The 22,451-nt window shown below is 45.2% G+C and overlaps 1 protein-coding gene across 1 annotated transcript in view; it reads left to right on the forward strand.

Annotated features, from left to right (window-relative positions):
- Positions 1-157: 157 nt before the first annotated feature.
- Positions 158-22,451, forward strand: part of pde4a (phosphodiesterase 4A, cAMP-specific) — a 31,414-nt gene continuing 9,120 nt past the window's right edge. Inside the window, exons 1-7 of the mRNA XM_061224302.1 lie at positions 158-1,469; positions 15,632-15,802; positions 16,081-16,117; positions 16,524-16,594; positions 17,932-17,981; positions 18,463-18,575; positions 20,275-20,368. Coding sequence (XP_061080286.1) covers positions 1,189-1,469; positions 15,632-15,802; positions 16,081-16,117; positions 16,524-16,594; positions 17,932-17,981; positions 18,463-18,575; positions 20,275-20,368 — 817 coding nt within the window. The 5' untranslated portion in view covers positions 158-1,188. The remainder of the gene's footprint in view (positions 1,470-15,631; positions 15,803-16,080; positions 16,118-16,523; positions 16,595-17,931; positions 17,982-18,462; positions 18,576-20,274; positions 20,369-22,451) is intronic.

Consider the following 22,451-nt stretch of genomic DNA (forward strand, 5'->3'; position numbering starts at 1 on the left):
CGTATTTGCTATATCAGTTCACCAAGACTGATGAAAAGGGAGAAGACAGAACGAGAGAGAGAGAGAGAGAGAGAGAGAGAGAGAGAGAGAGAGAGAGAGAGAGAGAGAGAGAGAGAGAGAGAGAGAGAGAGAGAGAGAGAGAGAGAGAGATGATCACGTCGTGAGTAGCGAGATATGGTAAAGAAGATGTAATGGTAAATAGCAAACATCACAAAACTGCTGCGGACAAGCTGGAGGAAAAGGGAAAAGAAGAAAAGAAATCGGACCTATGAAATGAAGAGCGCACGGGAGAGATCTCGACACTTGGTTGCCACTGGTTACTCGCAGTAATGTAATGATTTAAGCATTGGAAGACAACTGTGGCAGCTTTTCGGATACAGCCATTCTTGACTATGTATGAATGTTATCATGAGAGGCAGCTTTTATGAACTGCCATGTTTAAAGTTAAATCCGTATTAGCCTATAGCCTACCTATTGTTAACTGTGCCCGGTGGATTCCTTTTTTTTAACAAATGGAATTGCAAGCTCGGTCGTGGTTCCCGTTGAACGAGCCCTGGTAGCCTAACATTTGGAGACTTTATGGCTTCGGTTGGAGACGAAGTGATTAGTGGAGAGTTCTGACTGACAGGCGAAGCCGGTAGCAGCAATACTAGCGCCATCCGTCTGTATAGGCTACTTCGACAATACGTGACTGATAAAAGCAATAAACTCCGCCATAAATGAGTGAACAATTCAGCCATGAGTGATGCGGCAAGTAACTTCAGGGGAGGCATCGCGGGCGACTGTCTCCCGGCATCTGCCGCTCGGATATTTTTTAATTCATTTTTTAAAATGCTGAATATCAGCATAGCCTACTAACTATAGGTACTTACTGAATTTCAGTTATTTTTGGATTGGGGTTTGACATTAGCAGTAGGCTAATTCTAGAACTAAAATCTTTTAGAAGAGATCGCTATTTACACGTGCACTGTGATGTGTCCCTTATGTTTAAAATTATTATTTGCGGCGTGCACTTGAAACGGTCTCGCGCAACATTATTGTGAAATGGGACCATGATGAAAATAGACATATATTTGTTTTTATTAAAACAGTTTACAGCCAAAGCACAACTCTTAAATCCTACTAATTTAGGCTACTTTATGCAAGGATATTTCCTTGTTTGAAGTATTTTTTAGATTATTTTCACTGATGGAGACACCACCTTGCTCCAAGAAGAGCTTGTCTCTTTCGCTGCCCGTTCCTCGAGAAGGACATGCGACCCTCAGGCCCCCGCAGCACCTCTGGAGGCAACCGCGGACCCCCATCAGAATTAAACACCGCGGATATTCGGACACTGACCGGCATCACCATCGGCAGATCGAGCGCTCCAATGCCGTGGACACAAGCGACCGCCCGGGACTTAAAAAGTCTCGCATGTCTTGGCCCGCTTCATTTCAAGGAACTAGCAGCACCTGTGCTGGAAATAAACGGTAAGGGTTCAGTGTGGGCAATACCTTGACATTGGGTGTGCAGTGGTATCATTTTGTTTTGTATTTATGGGAAATCGTGAGAGGCTAGTCTTCACTCACCGGGATGAGTAAAACGCTTAGGGTTAGCCTAAGAATTGGGAAGTGCTTTGTTTTTGGAAGAGATGAGCGTTGGTCAACCTTGCTGCAACTTTTCCTGTGTTCAGTTTAACGACTGGCTGCAACCCAGTGCATCTCAGATACCCCCGCGCTGAAGCTGACTGGTTTCGTCCCGTATGTCCACGAGGATCAACACGAAATGCCGTTGTTTCTGCGTTTAAACACCTAACAATGTACATGAGTGTTTTCTAGGATGTATCCATATCGGTGCTTGAAAGGGCGACCGTGTTCCAAAATGCAGAGAAATCTTATGATACAGTAGGCTTATGCAGAGAAAAGTGTCTCGGGATTCAGTTCTGGGGAACTGTGACCAGATGACCTGAGGTGGAACCAGCGCTGTCGGCTCACTTGGTATTCATGCCAAGTAGTCAAGTGACAAGTCTTTCTGTATGTGTGAGATTGTGTATCGCATGCTGAGAAAGCAATCTGTTCTGTAGCATCCGTGTATGACAGATTGAATGCCTGAATATACCATATGTATGTTTGCAATGAATATGTGGATGTGCATGCGTGTGTGCATATGTACAATGTGTGTATACATGTTTGTGGGTAATGTATATGTGTGTGTGTGCTGTGTATATAATGGTGTGTAGAAGTCTTAGTAATAACACAATGTGTGGGGGATTGAGTAATGACACAGTGCAGTGTTTGTGGATTGAGTAATGACACAGTGCAGTGTGGGGGGGTTGAGTAATGATAGAGTGCAGTGTGGGGGATTGAGTAATGACACAGTGCAGTATGGGGGGTTGAGTAATGATACAGTGCAGTGTGGGGGGGTTGAGTAATGATACAGTGCAGTATGGGGGATTGAGTAATGACACAGTGCAGTATGGGGGGTTGAGTAATGACACAGTGCAGTATGGGGGGTTGAGTAATGACACAGTGCAGTATGGGGGATTGAGTAATGACACAGTGCTGTGTGGGGGGTTGAGTAATGACACAGTGCAGTATGGGGGGTTGAGTAATGATACAGTGCTGTGTGGGGGGTTGAGTAATAACACAGTGCAGTATGGGGGGTTGAGTAATGACACAGTGCTGTGTGGGGGATTGAGTAATGACACAGTGCAGTATGGGGGGTTGAGTAATGACACAGTGCAGTGTGGAGGGTTGAGTAATGACACACTGCAGTGTGGAGGGTTGAGTAATGACACACTGCAGTGTTTGTGGATTGAGTAATGACACAGTGCAGTATGGGGGGTTGAGTAATGATACAGTGCAGTGTGGGGGGGTTGAGTAATGATACAGTGCAGTATGGGGGATTGAGTAATGACACAGTGCAGTATGGGGGGTTGAGTAATGACACAGTGCAGTATGGGGGATTGAGTAATGATACAGTGCACTGTGGAGGGTTGAGTAATGACACAGTGCAGTATGGGGGGTTGAGTAATGATACAGTGCACTGTGGAGGGTTGAGTATGTAGTGGAGGTAGACTTCATCTGCCCTTTCCTAATCCATCACTTGGGCATCCACACTTCCCGGATGAAGACACCTCTCCACACCAACACCCTCAGTGGCCCTCCCCCAGCGGAGATTCAAGAGGTGTCCAGTCCCGTGGAGATTCTTGTCTCTAGGAATCATCGTGAGGAGATTTTGTTCTACATCATGGAATCCCCTCTTGTTCCTGTTGCACAATCCCCAAATTGACTGGACACTTGAGTCCGAAGTGTCACTTTACATTACTTTGTAATTAATTGCTTAGTAAATTGCTTTATAATTTACTTCTGTGTAAACAAAAACAAGAAAAAAAAGACATGAATAATAACTTAAAAACAAATAACTTAAATATACAAAGTCTTGAAAAATACAAATACATGATTGAAAATGGCAGGTACCAATAATCCAAATAAACAATGTACTATGGCCAAAATTGGCAATATCCTTGTGTCCAAAAAAATAAATAACAAAATCCACAACCACAGCCAATCCTGTTCCTCATCGATATGGTCATTCACAATTCTTCTAGCCAAATAGTTTCTCATTCTGTAGCACATTATAGATTGCACAGTCTGGCTCTCATGTCCAGACATTCCACTCCGAACCACTTGTCGAAAGCTTACCCCTCTCTTCATTGGCCTTTTCCCCATCTCCTGTGTCATCAGTCCCAGTGTTGTTAACTTAAACCTCTCATTTCCCCTACGGTGAATCCATCCTGTGTTCCATGTGTCTCGTGTTCTACCATGTGTCTCCTCTCGTTTTCCCTCACACTAGCTGCCTGATTCCCCCTGACACTCCACACTACAGATGTAGTAGAGCCACTCTGTTGTTACGGTCTCATCTTGTTTTGGTTTTGAGATAGGCTGACAAGGAGTCTACTCTGCCTTAGTGTTATCCATTCTGTTGATGGTGTCCCATGTCCGTGTATGTGTGTGTGTGTGTGTGTGTGTGTGTATGTGTGTGAGTGTCTCGGGCCTTGCTCACAACTATCAAGTATATAAGTTGAGTACACTGGGTAAGAAATTTGTTAAGTAGGCAACATTTTCTGTACATGTAGTGTACTTAAAATCCCTGGATAATATACATATCTACTACATTGTTTCTCAACTCCAGTCCAGTGTGAATTACTGGTTTCAACAAAAACCTTCTGGCAAGTGGCCCCTGAGGACTAGAGTTGAAAAACACTGGTCAGTTGAACTATAGTCCAACATATCCTCCATACTATTTTCCAGTGGTACTGAGGAAGTGTAAGACATCTGCCCTTGTAATAAAAAGCCCCCTCTTCCTCAATTGGACCCAAAGTGTTCTCAACTTACATACTCAATTGTAAACTGGACATGGTCAGTAATCAGGAGCAAATGTGAAATATATACTAAAATATACACACTAAACAGTAAGCAGTATGCTTATTAGACTACATATTTTGAGGACGCCGTAGTTAAGAGGCTGTTTTGCTTTGTAGACAGTACACCCTGCATTTTGAAGACACAGTAGTTTTTGAGTGTTTTGGACACAGCCTTGGTCTTCCTCACCACGGGGCTTTGTCAGGTGGTGGAAGACTGCTGGCCGTTGTCATGGTTACTTGTTTTGTGGACGTATAAAACAAATAGATCTTGTAAAAACGCAGTGGACGTGTGTCTGTTATGTCCATCAGGTTTCACAACATTTATGTGTATTTTAAATGGTTTATAGCGTCACAGTTGTCAATGCATTCTCATACCCATGTATACCCACCTGTACACCCATCATCACAGCCATCCGTACATGGATAGAGAAGAAAAGGAGAATCTTTGCCTCATATTTAATGTACTTCCTCCCTCTAGAATCTACTGTTGTTTCAGTGGATAGTTGGCCCTGTGCCAGTTATCTAATGTACTTCGTTAAATACACCTGGGACTGATTAGTTTCGTGAGTCCAGAGTGCATGACACAGACACATGGTGTCACATATCCCTCAACACACTTTACATATTCGTGTACCGTGCACACACCTGCATTATACACTCCTAAAATGCTTTTTATGAAATCTTGCTCTTCGTCATTATATAGAAACCAGACTTTCAGGATCTTTGTTAATGAATGCAGTGCGAGCAAAAGCTCAGTGTGTCAAAAGCTGAAAACTGACCGTGAAGTCGCACGAAATCGCTATTACATTTTTGAGGTAGTTTCTCTAGTGTTGGTGGAATGAACAGTGTGACAATCTACCCTTGTGAGAACTTACACCTCTCTCCCCTACTAGTGCACTGCATGTCTACTGTACGTGTCACACAGTAATGGTACCCTGGTCTGTAGATATAAACTATGACTTTGATTTGGCCTGCTCTGTGATGTAGCCTGATTGAGATTTGGCCCTTGTCTGGGCTGGAGCCTCAAACATGGGGATATATACTTTTTTTTAAAGCAGTGTATTTAGAATCAGGTGAATTAATCAGACAAGCAGAAGCAGAAGTTTGAGCAGCACTAGCTTCCGCGATATGACGTATACACAAGGTGTCGATTTCACTGACATAATGAGGAGGGGGAAGCAGAGCCGTTGTCGATGGGCTCATTCCAATCCCTTTTCTCTTTTATCCTTTTCTTGCCCCTAGCTTGTAAGAGGCTAGGAGAAGAAGCAAAGACAGGGAAATCGAGAAAATGTCAGTTTCAAACCACGTCAGTTACAGATGTGGCAGATATGTGGCAGATGGGGAGAGGTGGATCCACAGGTCGATCATTTATATGTCAAAAAAGCAAAGGATGCGCCGATGCTTTCTTGCTTAAAGGAAAGATTGGGAATACTTCATGTCTACTTCTAGCTCCTAGAAGGAACAATTACGGGGATGGTAGAACTCAATCGATTTCTGAGTCAGGAGCAAGGAAAGTAAAAAAGTGGAGAAAAGTAAGCGATTGGAATCTTAATTGTGTAGAACAATATCTTGGCTTTCATACTCTGCTTGTCTTAATGCCAAGTTCAGCGTAAAATATAGGTTATAAGCTTTTAAACGCAAGATGTAAAAGTGAAAGTTATGCATTGTTTGGAGGTTAGCCAGCTTGTCACCGTTCACCGTTCACCAGTTCATGGCAGCTCATATTTGTTTTCATGGTCTCTATGTCTTAATGCCAAGAGTAAATATTCAGAGTAAAAATATAGTTTGAAATGGTTTATACGTAAGATGACAAGTTATAGCCCTGTAGTTTTGTTAGCCCAGTGTCGGTAGTCATTTCAATCTCAAAATGAAACTTTTAAACAGTTTTTCTGAAAAGATTACTTTGCTATCGTTAGAAACTCACATTCTCCTCCTCCGATTAGTTTGTAAAACTCAAAATACGTTTTGGGGTCAATACCACTGATTTTGGTAGAGCAGGTCACAAATGTATTGTTTCATCACTGATCTGTGTCACTTATAAAAACAGTTTGCCATTAAATAGCTTGAGCCCCTACCAAGTAGTTGTAATCTTCTGCTTATACGATTATGATTATCTTGTGTGGAGATTGAATGTGGGAAATTGTTGAATATTGACGATTGATATAATCTCGACATGCTCTCTGTAGTTCTCTCTGCCTCTGAGATGTCCCAGTGACACTGATGTTCAGTGACAGGTTCAGGCACTTGTCATCCGCTGTGTTTAGGTGCTGTTTGCACTGATAGGAGGTGACACAGAAGACTGGGGTTTTAGTGGAAGGAGACAGTCTGGGTAAGGACAGGAAGCCAAGAGGGAAAAGGAGTAGGCGGAGAAGATGGGAGAGGAGGTGTGGGAGAGGGTGGAAAGAAGAAGGAACAAGGGATGATTTGGAGTGCAAGAGATCATGACAGAGGGTGGCTGCCTGTACATATATCAGGGATTCTGGCCACTGATCAAATTAGCACCCGCCTGTTCACTCAGATTTTGATTTGTCCCTTATTTTGCTATTTAGCCAGCTGGTGCGTTGCTGTCCAATCAGGAGTTTGCACAGTCCAGCCCTCTCCCCTGTCAGGGTGCTATAAATAATTGTAGAAGAAGCCTCTGGCACCAGCTGTAATGAGATTAAATGCAACGAGCTTGGTCTCTGTCGATGCAGAGGAGCACTGCAGGGTCTGTGCCCATGTGTGGTGTTGAACATGTGTGTGTATTCACACTATCTGAGGAATACATTCAGTGTGTTATCACCCTGAATGTGTGTATTTACAGTATCTGAGGAATACATTCAGTGTGTTATCACACTGAATGTGTGTGTATTTACAGTGTGTGAAGAATGTGTGTGTATTTACTGTATGTGAGGAAAGTGTGTGTATTTACAGTGTGTCAGGAATGTGTGTGTATTTACTGTATGTGAGGAATGTGTGTGTATTTACAGTGTGTTTTCACCCCGATGAAGGCCTGTGTGCCGCAACGCATCGCTGCATGTTTTTAAGTTCCTGCCAATGCATTAGCCATATAACAAAGGCTTTTTAAGCCATCTAAATCAAGAGTGCCCTGATCACCATCCTTATGATAACATTCAGTGTGTGTTGCGGTTTAATGTTGAATATCAAGAGTGTGCGTAATGTTTGATGGTGTGTGTGGTTTTGAATGCAGTGCGTGTGTTTGTGTGCGATACTCAATGTTCTGAGTGTTTTTGTGTGTAATACTGTACTCAGTGTGTTGGTTCCACAATCACTCTCACACTTAAGTGCTTGTGTATATGTGTGTACGTTTGTGTGTGGACTGTGTCTTAGTTTAGTGCATGTAATATATAACGTAGGATGTGTGTTTTTCATAGTTTTATTTCCCTAATTTGGAATTCCCGGTAATATCATGGAGTTTGTGCTACTGCTCTGACGTTGCGTATTCATTCTTGAGAGAAATGCGCAGCTGTGTTTGATCTGCATGCCACCAGCCGCAGATCATGCACACATCACGCAGTCCTCCAGCGCAACGTGCACAGCCAGTACAGACCAGGAGCCATTTTGTGTGGCGATACATTTCAATTCATTTCAATTCAATTCAGTTTTTTCAGTGTAGCGCTTTTCAGAGCAGACTGTCCCAATGACACTTTACATAGTAACAGAAGGGAAGAAAAATGGGAAATATCGGCTGAAGCCGCCAAATAGCATATGAGGTAAATCAATCTCGAGTAGGAGAAAAACCCTCAAACAGTGGCGAGAAAAAAACTCCCCGATAGGAAGAACTGTCGTGAGGAAATGGCGCATCCTCTGATGGTAACAGTTCAGGTATGAGATCTTAATTTCAGAGGGGGTCTTGCCGACTGGAGCCCACCCCCTTCCGGGGTGATGCGTAACCTTGCTGGGCCCCAGCTCTTGTTGTATCGATCAGCGCTGAATTTTTTATAATACGGGACTCGCAAATGTACTGAAGACTCGAGTAATGTTTTTCTACTCATTTTTCTTGGGGGCTGTGTCTGTGCGTTTGTGAGAGGCAATGTGTGTGTATGTCATACCGCACATATGAGTCAATATTGAGTGGGTGTAGGTACTTATGTGTCATGCTTTGTGTGTGTGTGTGTGTATGTGCAGTACCTATCCATGGTTAAAAACAATAATAATCTCAAATAGCTTCAGCAGCAGCACTTACTGTACATTATCAAGCCTGCCGAAGGTGTATTCGTGCTTCCCTGCAGCCTCTGTCCTTCCAGAACAAGTCTGTGAGTCTCATAAATGTTCTCCGACCGGCAACATTTAAAAGGTTGCTTCTGCTTGCAGCCCATTTACTTTGGAATCTTTGAAGCTCAAAAGCACTCAGAATGCGGATAGAAGCTTCAAATTCTCAGCTCATGAAGTGTAGGTCTGAAGAACATTTGTGAGATGGGCAAACTCCACACACATTTCCGGCCAGGATTTGAACCCAGGACCAGCCGGGTTTTTACCCTTATACCATGTATTTCCTTTATTCAGCCTTGATTCTGTGTTCGTTCTGTTCTGGATTATCAGTGTACTTGCTCATAGATTGATAAGTACAGTTGTATACAGAGGTGAGGTGTGATGCCGTGGATTGGAGGTGTAATTTGTATAACTGCAGGGAGAGTGAGAAATGCAGATGGCCCAATTATCCCTCTTCACACCCGCATTCACACTCTGCAGCCTGATACTCTATGAGTGTGTAACACTCTGCAGCCTTCTCACCAATCACCGTGTCCACTCAGGCTGTCCCCTCCCCAGTCCCTGAGCTGAGAATTACAAAGTTGGTGCCGTTGAGAGTTAGTGTCATAAATATGTTGTTTATAGGGCACTAAATATATGTGTGAAGTTTTATACAAAAATACTATTTAAAAGTATGAAAAATGGTACATTTAATTTATATCTTCCTGGAGCCCATTCACTTTGGACTATTGGACTTTTTGGACTGCTCAGATAGAACACAGATAGAACACAGATAGAACCTTATCATTCTCAGCTCATGAGTCACTCGCCCCTCACCCTCAACCTCTACCCAATCACTGCCCCCCCTCCTTAGTCTCAACCAATCACAGTCCACTCAGTCACTGTACCCTCCTCCCCAAACTTAATCAAAACACTGTCCCCATCTCTCTTACCCTGCTTTTAAGTAATGCCAGGTGGTTAGGTTTCTTGGGAATACGTCACAACTCATCAGAACCGACTCATTCACCTTCACATGCTTTATGCTCGGACAATTGAAAGAGAAATCGTGCAGCTGCCTGTCTGTTCCTGACAGGCTGTTTACCTCCCAAGCTAGTACTAGCTATAGCAAGCAGGTTTTGGCTATTTCTGAGGTTAGGAAAGTCACAGTGCGTTGAATGTGGCAGTTGAATGTCTCTGTGTTTTAAATTTGTGTTCACCTGGACAGTCTGTTATAATCATCATCATAAGGAGTTCATCTGGACAGTCAGATAATCATCATCATAAGGTGTTCATGTGGACAGTCTGATAATCATCATCATAAGGTGTTCATGTGGACAGTCTGATATAATCATCATCATAAGGTGTTCATGGGGACAGTCTGATATAATCATCATCATAAGGTGTTCATGGGGACAGTCTGATATAATCATCATCATAAGGTGTTCTTGGGGACAGTCTGATATAATCATCGTAGTAATGTGTTCATGTGGACAGACTGATATTATCATCATCATAAGGTATTCATGTGGACAGTCTGATAATAATCATCATAAGGTGTTCATGGGGACATTTCTGTGAGGAAACTTGTGTAGACCATAAACACTGCTTGAAAGCAGGGCGAACCAAAACACAGTCCCCTCCCCCCTCAGTCTCTGCCTATCACTGTGTCCATTCAATCACTGTCCCCTCTACCCTCAGCCTCGAGCCAATCACTGTCCATTCCCCCTCAGTCTCTATCCAATCACAGACCCCCCTCATTAATATCCGCCCAATCAATGTCCCATCCCACCTCAGCCTCCACCCAATCACTTCTCCCCTGTATATATTACCATTAGAAGGAATTGGATTATACAGTTCTTCCACCTATGCCTGTATATAGACAGAAAAGTGCAGGCGAAGACAGAGATGTTTACAGAGATATGGTCAATTGATGGGCTCGTTTTTATCTATTAATAATTGATTTCCCACAAATGATCACAAACTGCAAGCCCACTGTGTTTCAGAGATGCATTTCATCCTCTGAGCGTGCAGCTCTTTAGCATTCCGGTCTTGTAGTAATTTATATGCTTTTACATTGCTGTTGAAGTGAAATTAGTGGCAGTTATTTTGACAGTATCCACAAGCGTGATATTGGTCCGAGAAATATATAGAGTGACGGGAACCGAGACGGAAATAGAGAGAAAAAGAGAGGGAGATGTGATGAAGGAGTGAGACAGAGTGGGAGATGTGAGGAGAGGTGGAACTGGAGAGGCTGGCGGAGGGAGAGATGTGAGGATGCAGGCAGAGTGGGACACAGTGACACAAACATTCGCTTCGGATGACTCATTCTCTCTCCTGTCTGGATGAAAATATCTCAGCCAGTCTCAGGGTTGGGGGGGGGCTAAATATACCCCAATGCATGTGGGCCGGGGGGCACGGAGAGAGGGAGGGAGGGAGAGAGGGAAGGTTTGAGCTTGGAGGGGTGGAGTGGAGGAGTTGGGGGGGGGGGGGGGGGGGGGGCGCAGTGGAGTTTGGGTATTAGGCATGAGGGCAGTTGTGGGCCAGTCAGATTAGTATGGGGGAGTTGGGGATGAAGGTTAATGCTGGGCAGTTTGGGGGTGGAAGTGTGGGACAGTTTAGGGAGGTGGGTATTGTGGGTGCATTTGAGGAGGGGGTGGCATAGGGGAGTTTGGGAACGGGACATTTTGTTGAGTAACAATGCAGCTGTGTGCAATTGTGTGATTGTTATCTTCTCTTGACTTGTATTCAGCATAATTCAGTCAGTCAGTGTCAGTTAGTCAGTCTGTTACACAGCCAGGTAGTTAGTAAGTCCTTCAGTCAGTCAGTCAGCCCAAGAGTTAATCCTCAATGGTTTATTTGACTTTCCCCACGGGAGCAGCAGTGACATGCTGAGTGAACAGTGTGCTTATATAACCCGGCAGAGCCTGACACAGACAGACACCACCTCTGTCATCACTTCCATTAAACTCGCTGTATTGATTTGCGGGCGGATATGTCCATCTGTCTCGCAGTGTGTGTGGGGAAACAAAACGGCCCTGCCAATCGCAGCGGAGGGGTCCGACCCGGCTCCGTCACGCCGTGTCTGTTCAGCGATATCGGCGCCGTCTGTGAGAGAAGCGTGGCGGCGGTGGGTTCGCCAGACGGGCCTCTGGTGCTGGCGTGCCTGTGAGGGAGGCCTGCCTCCTGCCTCCGCTGCCTCTGAGACGGGCTTTCCGTGCTCCCTGTGACATTTCAGCTCAATTAAGCCGGTTAAAAATGCTAAATGTTAAGAAAACGCTAGAAAGCGGATTTTAATAGTTCCCGGTGCCAAGCTCAACAGCTTTGCCTCTGTTGGGAATCATTTACATATGAAAGACTGCGGTGGAGGAGGAGAGGAAGAGAGGAGGGAAGAAGACAGAAAGAGAAGGGGAAAGAAATATGAAAAAGAGGTTGTAAAATCATAGTATTATTATTATTATTATTATTAGTAGTAGTAGTTGTAGTAGTAGTAGTTATAGCTGTAGCAGCAATAGTAACAATAGTATTAGTAGGAGCAGCAGTAGTAGTACACAGGAGGAAGTGATTTCATGAGCTGAAGGTGTCTATTTGTGTTCTGTTTTGAGAAATCAGGTTAACATCTGTCATGGTTATTAATAGCCGCCTTGCTTCTGATTATTTATTTTACATGATATGTAGTGAATGCCATTATCTAACGTTGATGTATAATAGGAACACTCAAACTGTGCTTTTCAACTGTCATCTCTGAACAAGACATACCCGGCAATCATTAATCACTGCTCACAATGTTCATTTGTCCCATATAGCTGGCTGCCTGTTTTTGGAAGAAAAAGGAAACAAGCATGAAGAATATCCATCAAAGAACTGTTGTCATATATTCATGTATGTGGTGTGGTCACATATCGTGTACTGGACATATATTCAGAAATGTTGTTGTTTGCACACCGGGGACATGGGTTCGATTCTCGGTCCTGCCAAAAAGCCAAGTTTGGCCGGCTCACGTGGGGCAGCAATAATTGGCTCGCTGCTCCAGAGGGAGGGACTTGGCAGGGTTATTAGATCGCCGCACAATAAGCACCTCGGGCGCCTCGGAATCACGGCAACGGGCACGAGACGAGACGGCTTGAAGAAGGCGTGTCGTTCTCCTTCGGGCCACCGAGGGACGGGGTACGGGCGGTACATCTAATACGACTACCTCCAATTGAATCAGACGAGGTACAATTGGCTACCAAATTGGGAGAAAAAGGGAAAAATCTGAAAAAAAAAGAAGAAAAAAAAAGAAATGTTGTATATTTCTATGCAGCTATTTTGACTTTGGCTATCCTCTGAGCACCATTTGCCTTCAAAGTTTCACAAATCACATTTCAGTACATTGTATGCAAACTAATTTTATTCATTTTAATTGTCTATTGTCTTCAAGGCTACTGTTGCGTAATCCCTCATGAAGATAATCCACTTTGAAATGAGATGTTTGTGTATATTTCACATTATATAGCTCAATAGAAGAATTTCTCAAATAAAACACCAGCTGGCAGTTGTTTCCAGTATAAAAGTCAGAGACATTAGCCCATAGCAGTCTAAGAACAGGTGTTCCACTGACACACAAAACACGGTTTCTGAGAGAGAGAGAGAGAGAGAGAGAGAGAGAAAGAGGGAGGGAGGGCGGGCGGGGCGGGGCGGGGGAGACATCACCTTGTACTCATCAAGATCAAACAAGGCAGGAGTTGACACCTTATTTATGTTTTCTCCATTGGCCATTAATGGCAGCTATGGTAGTGTGAGTGTAAATGGTGTTGTGGCAAGTGGGGCTCAGTTTGCGGGAAGGAGACAGGGCAACCTGAGGACCACTCCTACTGGTTAAGTAGGCACGCACCTGGACTACATTACGAATCAGTCCAGGTGCTCATAGATGTGTGGTTATTTCCATGGCAGGCGGCTAAGACCGGTGTTGCAGTGTTCAAGCCAAACCATAAGCTGAGAAGCCAGAAACCCCAAACCAGCTGAAAAGCATAGCGAGTTGGGTTAATGAACTTACCCTTGTTATTTTAGTGTGTAATTTTGGCATATTTTGGGTGACGGATGAAGATTTGTTTATTTTACGTTTGGTTGTGGTCTCAGTTCCCGTATTGAAATGAAACACCAGTGAGAAGTGACATTCTTCCTTCCTCCCTGCATCCATCTCTTCTGTCCGCCCAGGGCTGTGTCACGGCGTGTGACAGGTCTGCTGCCGTCTGACAGGAAGGATTTCGAGCCAGATTTTGAGCCGGCAGTTCTGGTGGCCTTAAACAAGAATGATGTGGCCCCAAAGTGTTCCAAAAAATAATCCTGGGGCAGTTTGTGAAGGATGTTGGCATGTTGGATGAACGTGTGAAATAGATGCTGGTCTCTGTGCAAGATGTCTGAGGCCTGAGACCTGCATGCGGACTGCACGATAATCCCACTTTGCGCTACTTTCAACACTTTTTGTGTTACAAATAAACAATTTATGTGTTATGAAGGGAGGCTTTTTAACAGTCTGTGCTGAAAGTATGACAAAATGTGTTGTCCTTAACTAAACACTTGAGGTGTGTTAAAAAGTTGACATTTGTTTTTAACACTTTGAGGGTGTGGAATTTCTAAAATCATGTAGTTTGCACCAGGTTGCAGAAAAATCACCCTCACATTGAGAACATATTGGAATGACATGTATTCAATACATTGAGAAAGTGAAGACAAGCTTGCGTATAAATGATTTATTTCTGAAAGCAGTGTTAAGAAGGACTAAAGCTTAGAACCACATCCAGCCGTGTGGATCAACGTGCTCATCCCGCCTAGCCTTCAGCGAACGGGATTGGGTGGACCCTGCTGTCAAATCCAGCGATGACCAGCTTGACATTTCCAGCTGCCAGCTGTTTCAAAACACACAGTAGATTGAGCTGGTCATCCCATGTTGAGCTGGGAGCTGGTCTCCACAGGTCAATCAGCTACCACCTCTTTCAAAACCTAGCTTGAGCTTTTTATTTCAGTCGGGGAGGTATAAGGATGGTGGCAAAGGAGGGATTCTATGAAAACGCAAAACGCTCAAAGAAACGGTCAGTGGGACACACTAGAGAGCAGTAACAGCAGCTGGCGTTCCAAATTTTTGGCCATTCACTAAGAATTCCCTCCTTCCGGAAGCCATTGAGGAAAACTAGCCTAGATGAGATCAATAATAGTCAGATTTGAAAAGAGAAATGGAGAGACAGAGAGACATGATTTGATGATGAGTTAACACTTGCACACAGAGAAGCGTTGGGGCTGTAATTACTGCTGTGGGCCTGCAGTGGAGACCCAGGACCACTGGTCATTAGCTGTGGGAAGCATTCATTAGAATGTGAAAAGACCAGCCATTAACCACCCACCCACTCCCACACCACCACAAATGACTGTATCAGTATGTGTGTGTAGGTGCTGGCCAGCTGTGTGTGTGAGTGAGTGAGTGTGTGTGCGTGTGTGTGTGCAAGGGCTTACGGGTCGGGATGATGTGTGCTAGCCACGTGTCTTCACTATGTGTGCGATTTTTCTAACCTGTGTATGTTTCGTGATTTGTCATCCACTGCGCTGTGTGCACATGCGTGTACAGTGTAGGTGTTTGTGTCTAGTCTTTTCTCAGACATTGCATCAAAGTGTGTGTGTTTGTACCTTTTGTTAGTCAATGTAGGGGTGTATATATCTGTTGTGTGTGTATATGTGCATTTTGATATGATTTGAGAGAATGATAGACAAATGGATGGAGTCAGCCTTCCTGTGTAGTTTGTGTCCTTGCAAATAGTTTGTATAATGTGGCAAGAGAACATGTTTTTCTTTACTGGATGTTAACGGTTGTTTTTTTCAGGAAGGAAATGGGTAGCATAGTTCCTCTTGGCACCCTTGTGAATAAAAGTGTGAAAATTCAGGTCCTGCCCTGAAGCCTGGCTCTCTCTCGCTCTCACTCTCTCTCTCACACACTCTCTCTCTCGCCCCCTCCCTCCCCCCTGGCTCCCTGCCACCTTCCTGCCCACCCCCCCCCCCCCCCCCCAGGTTTGATGTAGAGAATGGCTCTTCTCCGGATCTGCAGCCCAGTCCGGGGCGGACGCTCCACCCCTCCTTCCCCCAGAGCCAGCGCCGCGAGTCCTTCCTCTACCGGTCCGACTCGGACTACGACATGTCCCCCATGACCGCGTCTCGCAACTCGTCCATCAGCAGTGATGCGTGAGTGTGTGCCACCTCGCCTGACCCTCTGTTTCAGTGCCCAGCGGCCGAGGAGGAGTCTCTTCTGCCCTGTGCCCCCAAGGCTGTTTGCACATCGACTAAACACCTCAACATTTTACACCCTCATTCATTTAGATGAATATCATCCTCTGTGTCTAATTCATCCTCCAGGGCACACAGTATTGAAGAAAAAAATACCTCTAACACTGAACAATACTAAAGACGACATGGAAATGAACAGTAAATCTCTATATTTATCTCTTTCTCTTTATCTGCAGACACCCTGAGGATTTCATTGTGACCCCCTTTGCTCAGGTATGTCTCTGTAGCTTAGGTGAGAGATGTTAGTTAGCAGGTGAGAATATGGAAGCCCCCCTGGAAAGCTTTAAGAGTGTGATAGATTGTGTTCAGTGTTCAGTGTCAGTATGCAATGGAAATAGCAACTGACCGGGGAACAGTCAGTGATCAGCAGTAAATGTGGCAGACCTGGGAAAGGTGTCAGTGATCAGCTGTAAATGGCTGATCTGAGAACAGTGTCAGTGATAAGCAGTAAATGGCCGACCTGGGAACCATGCCAGTGATCAGTGGTAAACATGGCTGACCTGGGAACAGTGTCAGTGATCAGCGGAAAATGGCCAACCTGGGAACAGTCAGTGACCGCTAGGAACTACAGTTGCTGAACTTAAGTTATTAAGTTCATTTTCTGCTCCTCCCTCCTCAGGTGTTGGCCAGTCTACGAACTGTAAGAAGTAACTTCACCATCCTCGTCAATATCACCACCCCCCATGACAAGTCAGTACCCCTGAGTAAATATCACCACACCCACCAATCAGACCTGGGTCACATACCTAATTGATTTAGATTCAAATATTTGTCTGTGCTTGTCTGGTGTATTGAAACCGATGGAATACTCATAAACCCTGCCTACCGGTTCTCTTGGTTGCCTCTATTGATTACAGTAAGATAAAGATAAGGTGAATCCAAAACAATTACGAATTGTAACTGCCACTGACAAGTCAGTACACTGAGTAAATATCACCACACCCTCTGACAAGTCAGTACCCCCTAGTCAATATCACCACCCCCTCTGACAAGTCAATACCCTGAGTCAATATTACCACACACTCTGACAAGTCAGTACCTCCAAATCAATATCACTACACGCTCTTACAAGTCAGTACCCCCAAATCAATATCACCACACCCTCTTACAAGTCAGAACCCCCAAATCAATATCACTACACCCTCTTACAAGTCAGTACCCCCAAATCAATATCACCACACCCTCAAGTCAGTCCCACCCTGTCCCATCACGTTACCATCCTCACTGTGGCTCACACGGAGGATCGCTGTTCCCAGAACTGTCACATCCTTGTCTCTGGACGCTATGAGATAGTGTTTTCACACCGTCTCGAGTTCAGTACGACTCACTTCAGCTCAGGCCTGAAGTGATGAAGATTTGATTTTGCAATCAAAACCAGAGAAGCTGAACTCTGTTAACACAATAATTCCAGATTCAAGGTCTATGATTTGTGATTCATTAATTCATGATTCATGATTTGTTGAATCATGTAACATCTGCAGTGGAAGGACCTCCAGCTAAAGGGAGGTGCTGGCATTGTATTCATATACACAGTTCATACACAGTTTCTGTATCTGTCCAGAATGCTTCTATCATGTATATAGTATTTATATACCACATACACTATAAACTATGTAGTATCTTTGTACTGTGATAATGTTTTATAGTTTGTATATCTTGTTGCTGTATCTACACTCTCTCCATACCCTTTCTAAAATAAACACACGCACAGAAACCCACACCTATACACACGAGCACACTATGACTCTCCTGTTAACACACTCATTCACTCACACTTTCACACACACACACAGCCAGTAAACCAGTAACCTGAGATCACCATTAACTAAGAAACAAAACTAAAGCATGACATCACTTTCAGAGGGAATACAATATCCAAACAGCATGATATCACTCAGAAAAGCATTATTGCCCTCAGCAAATGAGTGGATGGACAGCCTGAGCACAAAGCCGGTCTCTTCAGCCTTCTGCAGGTGTGATGCCCACCTTCACGTCCCTCTTTGGTGTAATTCTCAATCTGTCCACAGGAGGTCACCACTGGGAGGTCAACCAACAGTTCCCAAAGCAACACTTTCAGGTCAGTTCAGCTGAAACTCATCCATGTGAGCCTATGGAGGACTAAGGGTCTAATGTCCTCATATGAGACCAGTCAGAGTAATGGAATGCTGGAGACCATGTCACCTGCTCTCTTTGCAAAATTCACAGTTCCTTGTAAAAATGACTAATATGTGAAGTGTTATGAATATATGAATATTAATAAATAGTAAGTGTATATATATATGATATGAATAGAATACATCTAAATATCCATATACAAGATGTCCTGATATCCACAGTAATAAATCATAAAAAGCAATACCGTCGTCGTTATCTTACATATACAAGCATATTCTCACACCCTCACGCATAGTATGCACACACTCACAAATCTACACATTCTCACGCATATTTAAATGCTCACACAGACACACATGCTCATCCGCATATGCTCACGCATTCACATGCTCTCTCTCACACACACACACACACACACACGCTCTCTCTCCCTGCCCCTGCAGAGGCCACATATGAGCAGCTGGCTCGAGAGACCCTGGAGGAGCTGGACTGGTGCCTGGAGCAGCTGGAGACCATTCAGCCACATCGCTCTGTTAGTGACATGGCCTCCACCAAGGTAGCGCTACACAACCACAACACAACCGCTACACAGTCACAGCACAGCCACAACACAACCACGGCACAATCACGACACAACCACGGCGCAACCGCAACGCAATCTTAACACAACCTCAACACAACCGCAGCACAACCACAACACGAGCAAAACACAACATTTACATGTACCTGAGTGTGGGGAGGTGTGAGAGAATGTGTATGTGTGTGTGTGTGTGTGTGTGTGTGCATATTTGAGTGAGAGGGAGAGTGAGTGTGAATTAGAAAGAGAGAGAGAGAGAGAGAGAGAGAGAGAGATACTCAAGTTGTCACTATACGTGGGCTGCTATGGAACTGCAGAGAGTTCTGCTGTTCCCTCTCTACCATTGGCTGGCCGCTCCTGGCATATAGCAAACTGTCCTGGCATTGACCAATGGAAGCAGAGATACAGTCTGCAGGCTTATAGAGACGGTATCACCTCCATATGCAGAGGAAGGGAGTTAGGGGCATCATAAGAACATATGGAACATTTGGCTTTTTTCCCAGGATGCAGTTCTGCACATAATTTCAAGTAGTACTGCATCTCACAATCCAAATATAACAGGTATATAAGCACACACAGGCAACACACAGAAACATACACGCACGCACACACACACACACACACGACACACACCTACACACACACATGCACACACACGCACACATGCTGACATGTGGAGACCCCAGGACAGTTCTCCCGCTGGAGGCACCCCCCCCTCCATTCTCCATCTCTTGACTTTTCTATCTTTCATCACTCCTTTCCTCGCACTGCACATCTCTGCACGTTCCCATGGAAACTGTACTTGTAGTCTGAAGCACACACTCACACTCGCACACCACTCAAATCATGCTTTACCTGTCATTCGCAGATACTCTCACTGCTCATTCTTTTGCTCTCTCTTGCTTTTGCTCTCTCTCTCTCTCTCTCTCTCTGTCTCTCTCTTCTGCTCTCTCTCGCCCACACTGACACACAGCAGTTTGTAGCAATGGCCCCTAGTCTCTGGCATACTGACCAATCCATTTGCACAGAATCATCTCTATGGCAACTAACACTGTTTCCCCAGCAACTAAAACCTCAAAGTCAGTCCCGAGGCATGCTGCCACAAAGGCAGCTGTGACCTTTCTCAAGGTCACCCTCCCCTGCGCCTCAGACTTAGATGCACATGCCATTGTTTGCTCCTGAGGCCACAAATATTATTTAAGCATCTTAAAGACATACGTAGTATGTGTGTATGTGTGTATGTGTGTGTAGTACTGTGCTTCTCTGTATATGTGACTGTGTGCTGTTCTGTTGAGTGAATGAGGACTACAGTGTAATTCTGCGTTATGTAACTGCATATTTGCGTTGCGCCCTGTGTAGTGTGTGTGTGTCTGTGTGTGCGTGGGTGTGTGTGATGTTTAGGGTTTAGGGTCATGTTTCTGTCAATTCAAACAATTAACCCCCCCCCTCTCTTTCTCTAACCCCTCTCTCTTCCCTTCTCTCTTTCTCTCCCTCCGTCTCTCTCCCTTCTCTCTCTGTCTCTCTCTCTCCCCACCTCTCTGTCTCTATCTCTCTCTCACTGTCTCTCACTCTCTCTCTCCCCCTCCCCTCTTTCTTTCTCTCTCTCTCCCTCCATCTCTCTCTCTCCCCTTCTCTCCCTCTATCTCTCTCTTTCCCCTCCCCTCTCTCTCTCTCTCAGTTTAAGAGGATGTTAAATCGAGAGCTCTCTCAGCTCTCTGAGATGAGTCGCTCTGGGAACCAGGTGTCAGAGTACATCTCCAGTACCTTCCTCGGTCAGTGCACCCGACCCCCACATACAGTACCTGTACCCTTTCTGATCCTATACCCCGACCCCCACATACAGTACCTGTACCCTTTCTGATCCTATACCCCAACCCCCACATACAGTACCTGTACCCATTCTGATCCTATACCCCCGACCCCCACATACAGTACCTGTACCCTTTCTGATCCTATACCCCGACCCCGACATACAGTACCTGTACCCTTTCTGATCCTATACCCCGACCCCCACATACAGTACCTGTACCCTTTCTGATCCTATACCCCACACCCCCACATACAGTACCTGTACCCTTTCTGATCCTATACCCCAGACCACCACATACAGTACCTGTACCCTTTCTGATCCTATACCCCAGACCACCACATACAGTACCTGTACCCTTTCTGATCCTATACCCCAGACCACCACATACAGTACCTGTACCCTTTCTGATCCTATACCCCGACCCCGACATACAGTACCTGTACCCTTTCTGATCCTATACCCCAGACCACCACATACAGTACCTGTACCCTTTCTGATCCTATACCCCAGACCCACACATACAGTACCTGTACCCTTTCTGATCCTATACCCCGACCCCCACATACAGTACCTGTACCCTTTCTGATCCTATACCCCACACCCCCACATACAGTACCTGTACCCTTTCTGATCCTATACCCCAGACCACCACATACAGTACCTGTACCCTTTCTGATCCTATACCCCAGACCACCACATACAGTACCTGTACCCTTTCTGATCCTATACCCCAGACCACCACATACAGTACCTGTACCCTTTCTGATCCTATACCCCGACCCCGACATACAGTACCTGTACCCTTTCTGATCCTATACCCCAGACCACCACATACAGTACCTGTACCCTTTCTGATCCTATACCCCAGACCCACACATACAGTACCTGTACCCTTTCTGATCCTATACCCCGACCCCCACATACAGTACCTGTACCCTTTCTGATCCTATACCCCGACCCCCACATACAGTACCTGTACCCTTTCTGATCCTATACCCCACACCCCCACATACAGTACCTGTACCCTTTCTGATCCTATACCGCAACCCCCACATACAGTACCTGTACCCTTTCTGATCCTATACCCCAGACCACCACATACAGTACCTGTACCCTTTCTGATCCTATACCCCAGACCACCACATACAGTACCTGTACCCTTTCTGATCCTATACCCCAGACCACCACATACAGTACCTGTACCCTTTCTGATCCTATACCCCACACCCCCACATACAGTACCTGTACCCTTTCTGATCCTATACCCCGACCCCCACATACAATACCTGTACCCTTTCTGATCCTATACCCCCGACCCCCACATACAGTACCTGTACCCTTTCTGATCCTATACCCCCGACCCCCACATACAATACCTGTACCATTTCTGATCCTATACCTCGACCCCCACATACAGTACCTGTACCCTTTCTGATCCTATACCCCGACCCCCACATACAGTACCTGTACCCTTTCTGATCCTATACCCCGACCCCCACATACAGTACCTGTACCCTTTCTGATCCTATACCCCGACCCCCACATACAGTACCTGTACCCTTTCTGATCCTATACCCCCGACCCCCACATACAGTACCTGTACCCTTTCTGATCCTATGCCCCGACCCCCACATACAGTACCTGTACCCTTTCTGATCCTATACCCCGACCCCCACATACAGTACCTGTACCCTTTCTGATCCTATACCCCGACCCCCACATACAGTACCTGTACCCTTTCTGATCCTATACCCCAACCCCCACATACAGTACCTGTACCCATTCTGATCCTATACTCCCGACCCCCACATACAGTACCTGTACCCTTTCTGATCCTATACCCCGACCCCGACATACAGTACCTGTACCCTTTCTGATCCTATACCCCAGACCCCCACATACAGTACCTGTACCCTTTCTGATCCTATACCCCGACCCCGACATACAGTACCTGTACCCTTTCTGATCCTATACCCCAGACCACCACATACAGTACCTGTACCCTTTCTGATCCTATACCCCAGACCACCACATACAGTACCTGT

The sequence above is a fragment of the Conger conger genome, chromosome 16, assembly GCF_963514075.1.
Source record: "Conger conger chromosome 16, fConCon1.1, whole genome shotgun sequence".
NCBI lineage: Eukaryota > Metazoa > Chordata > Actinopteri > Anguilliformes > Congridae > Conger > Conger conger.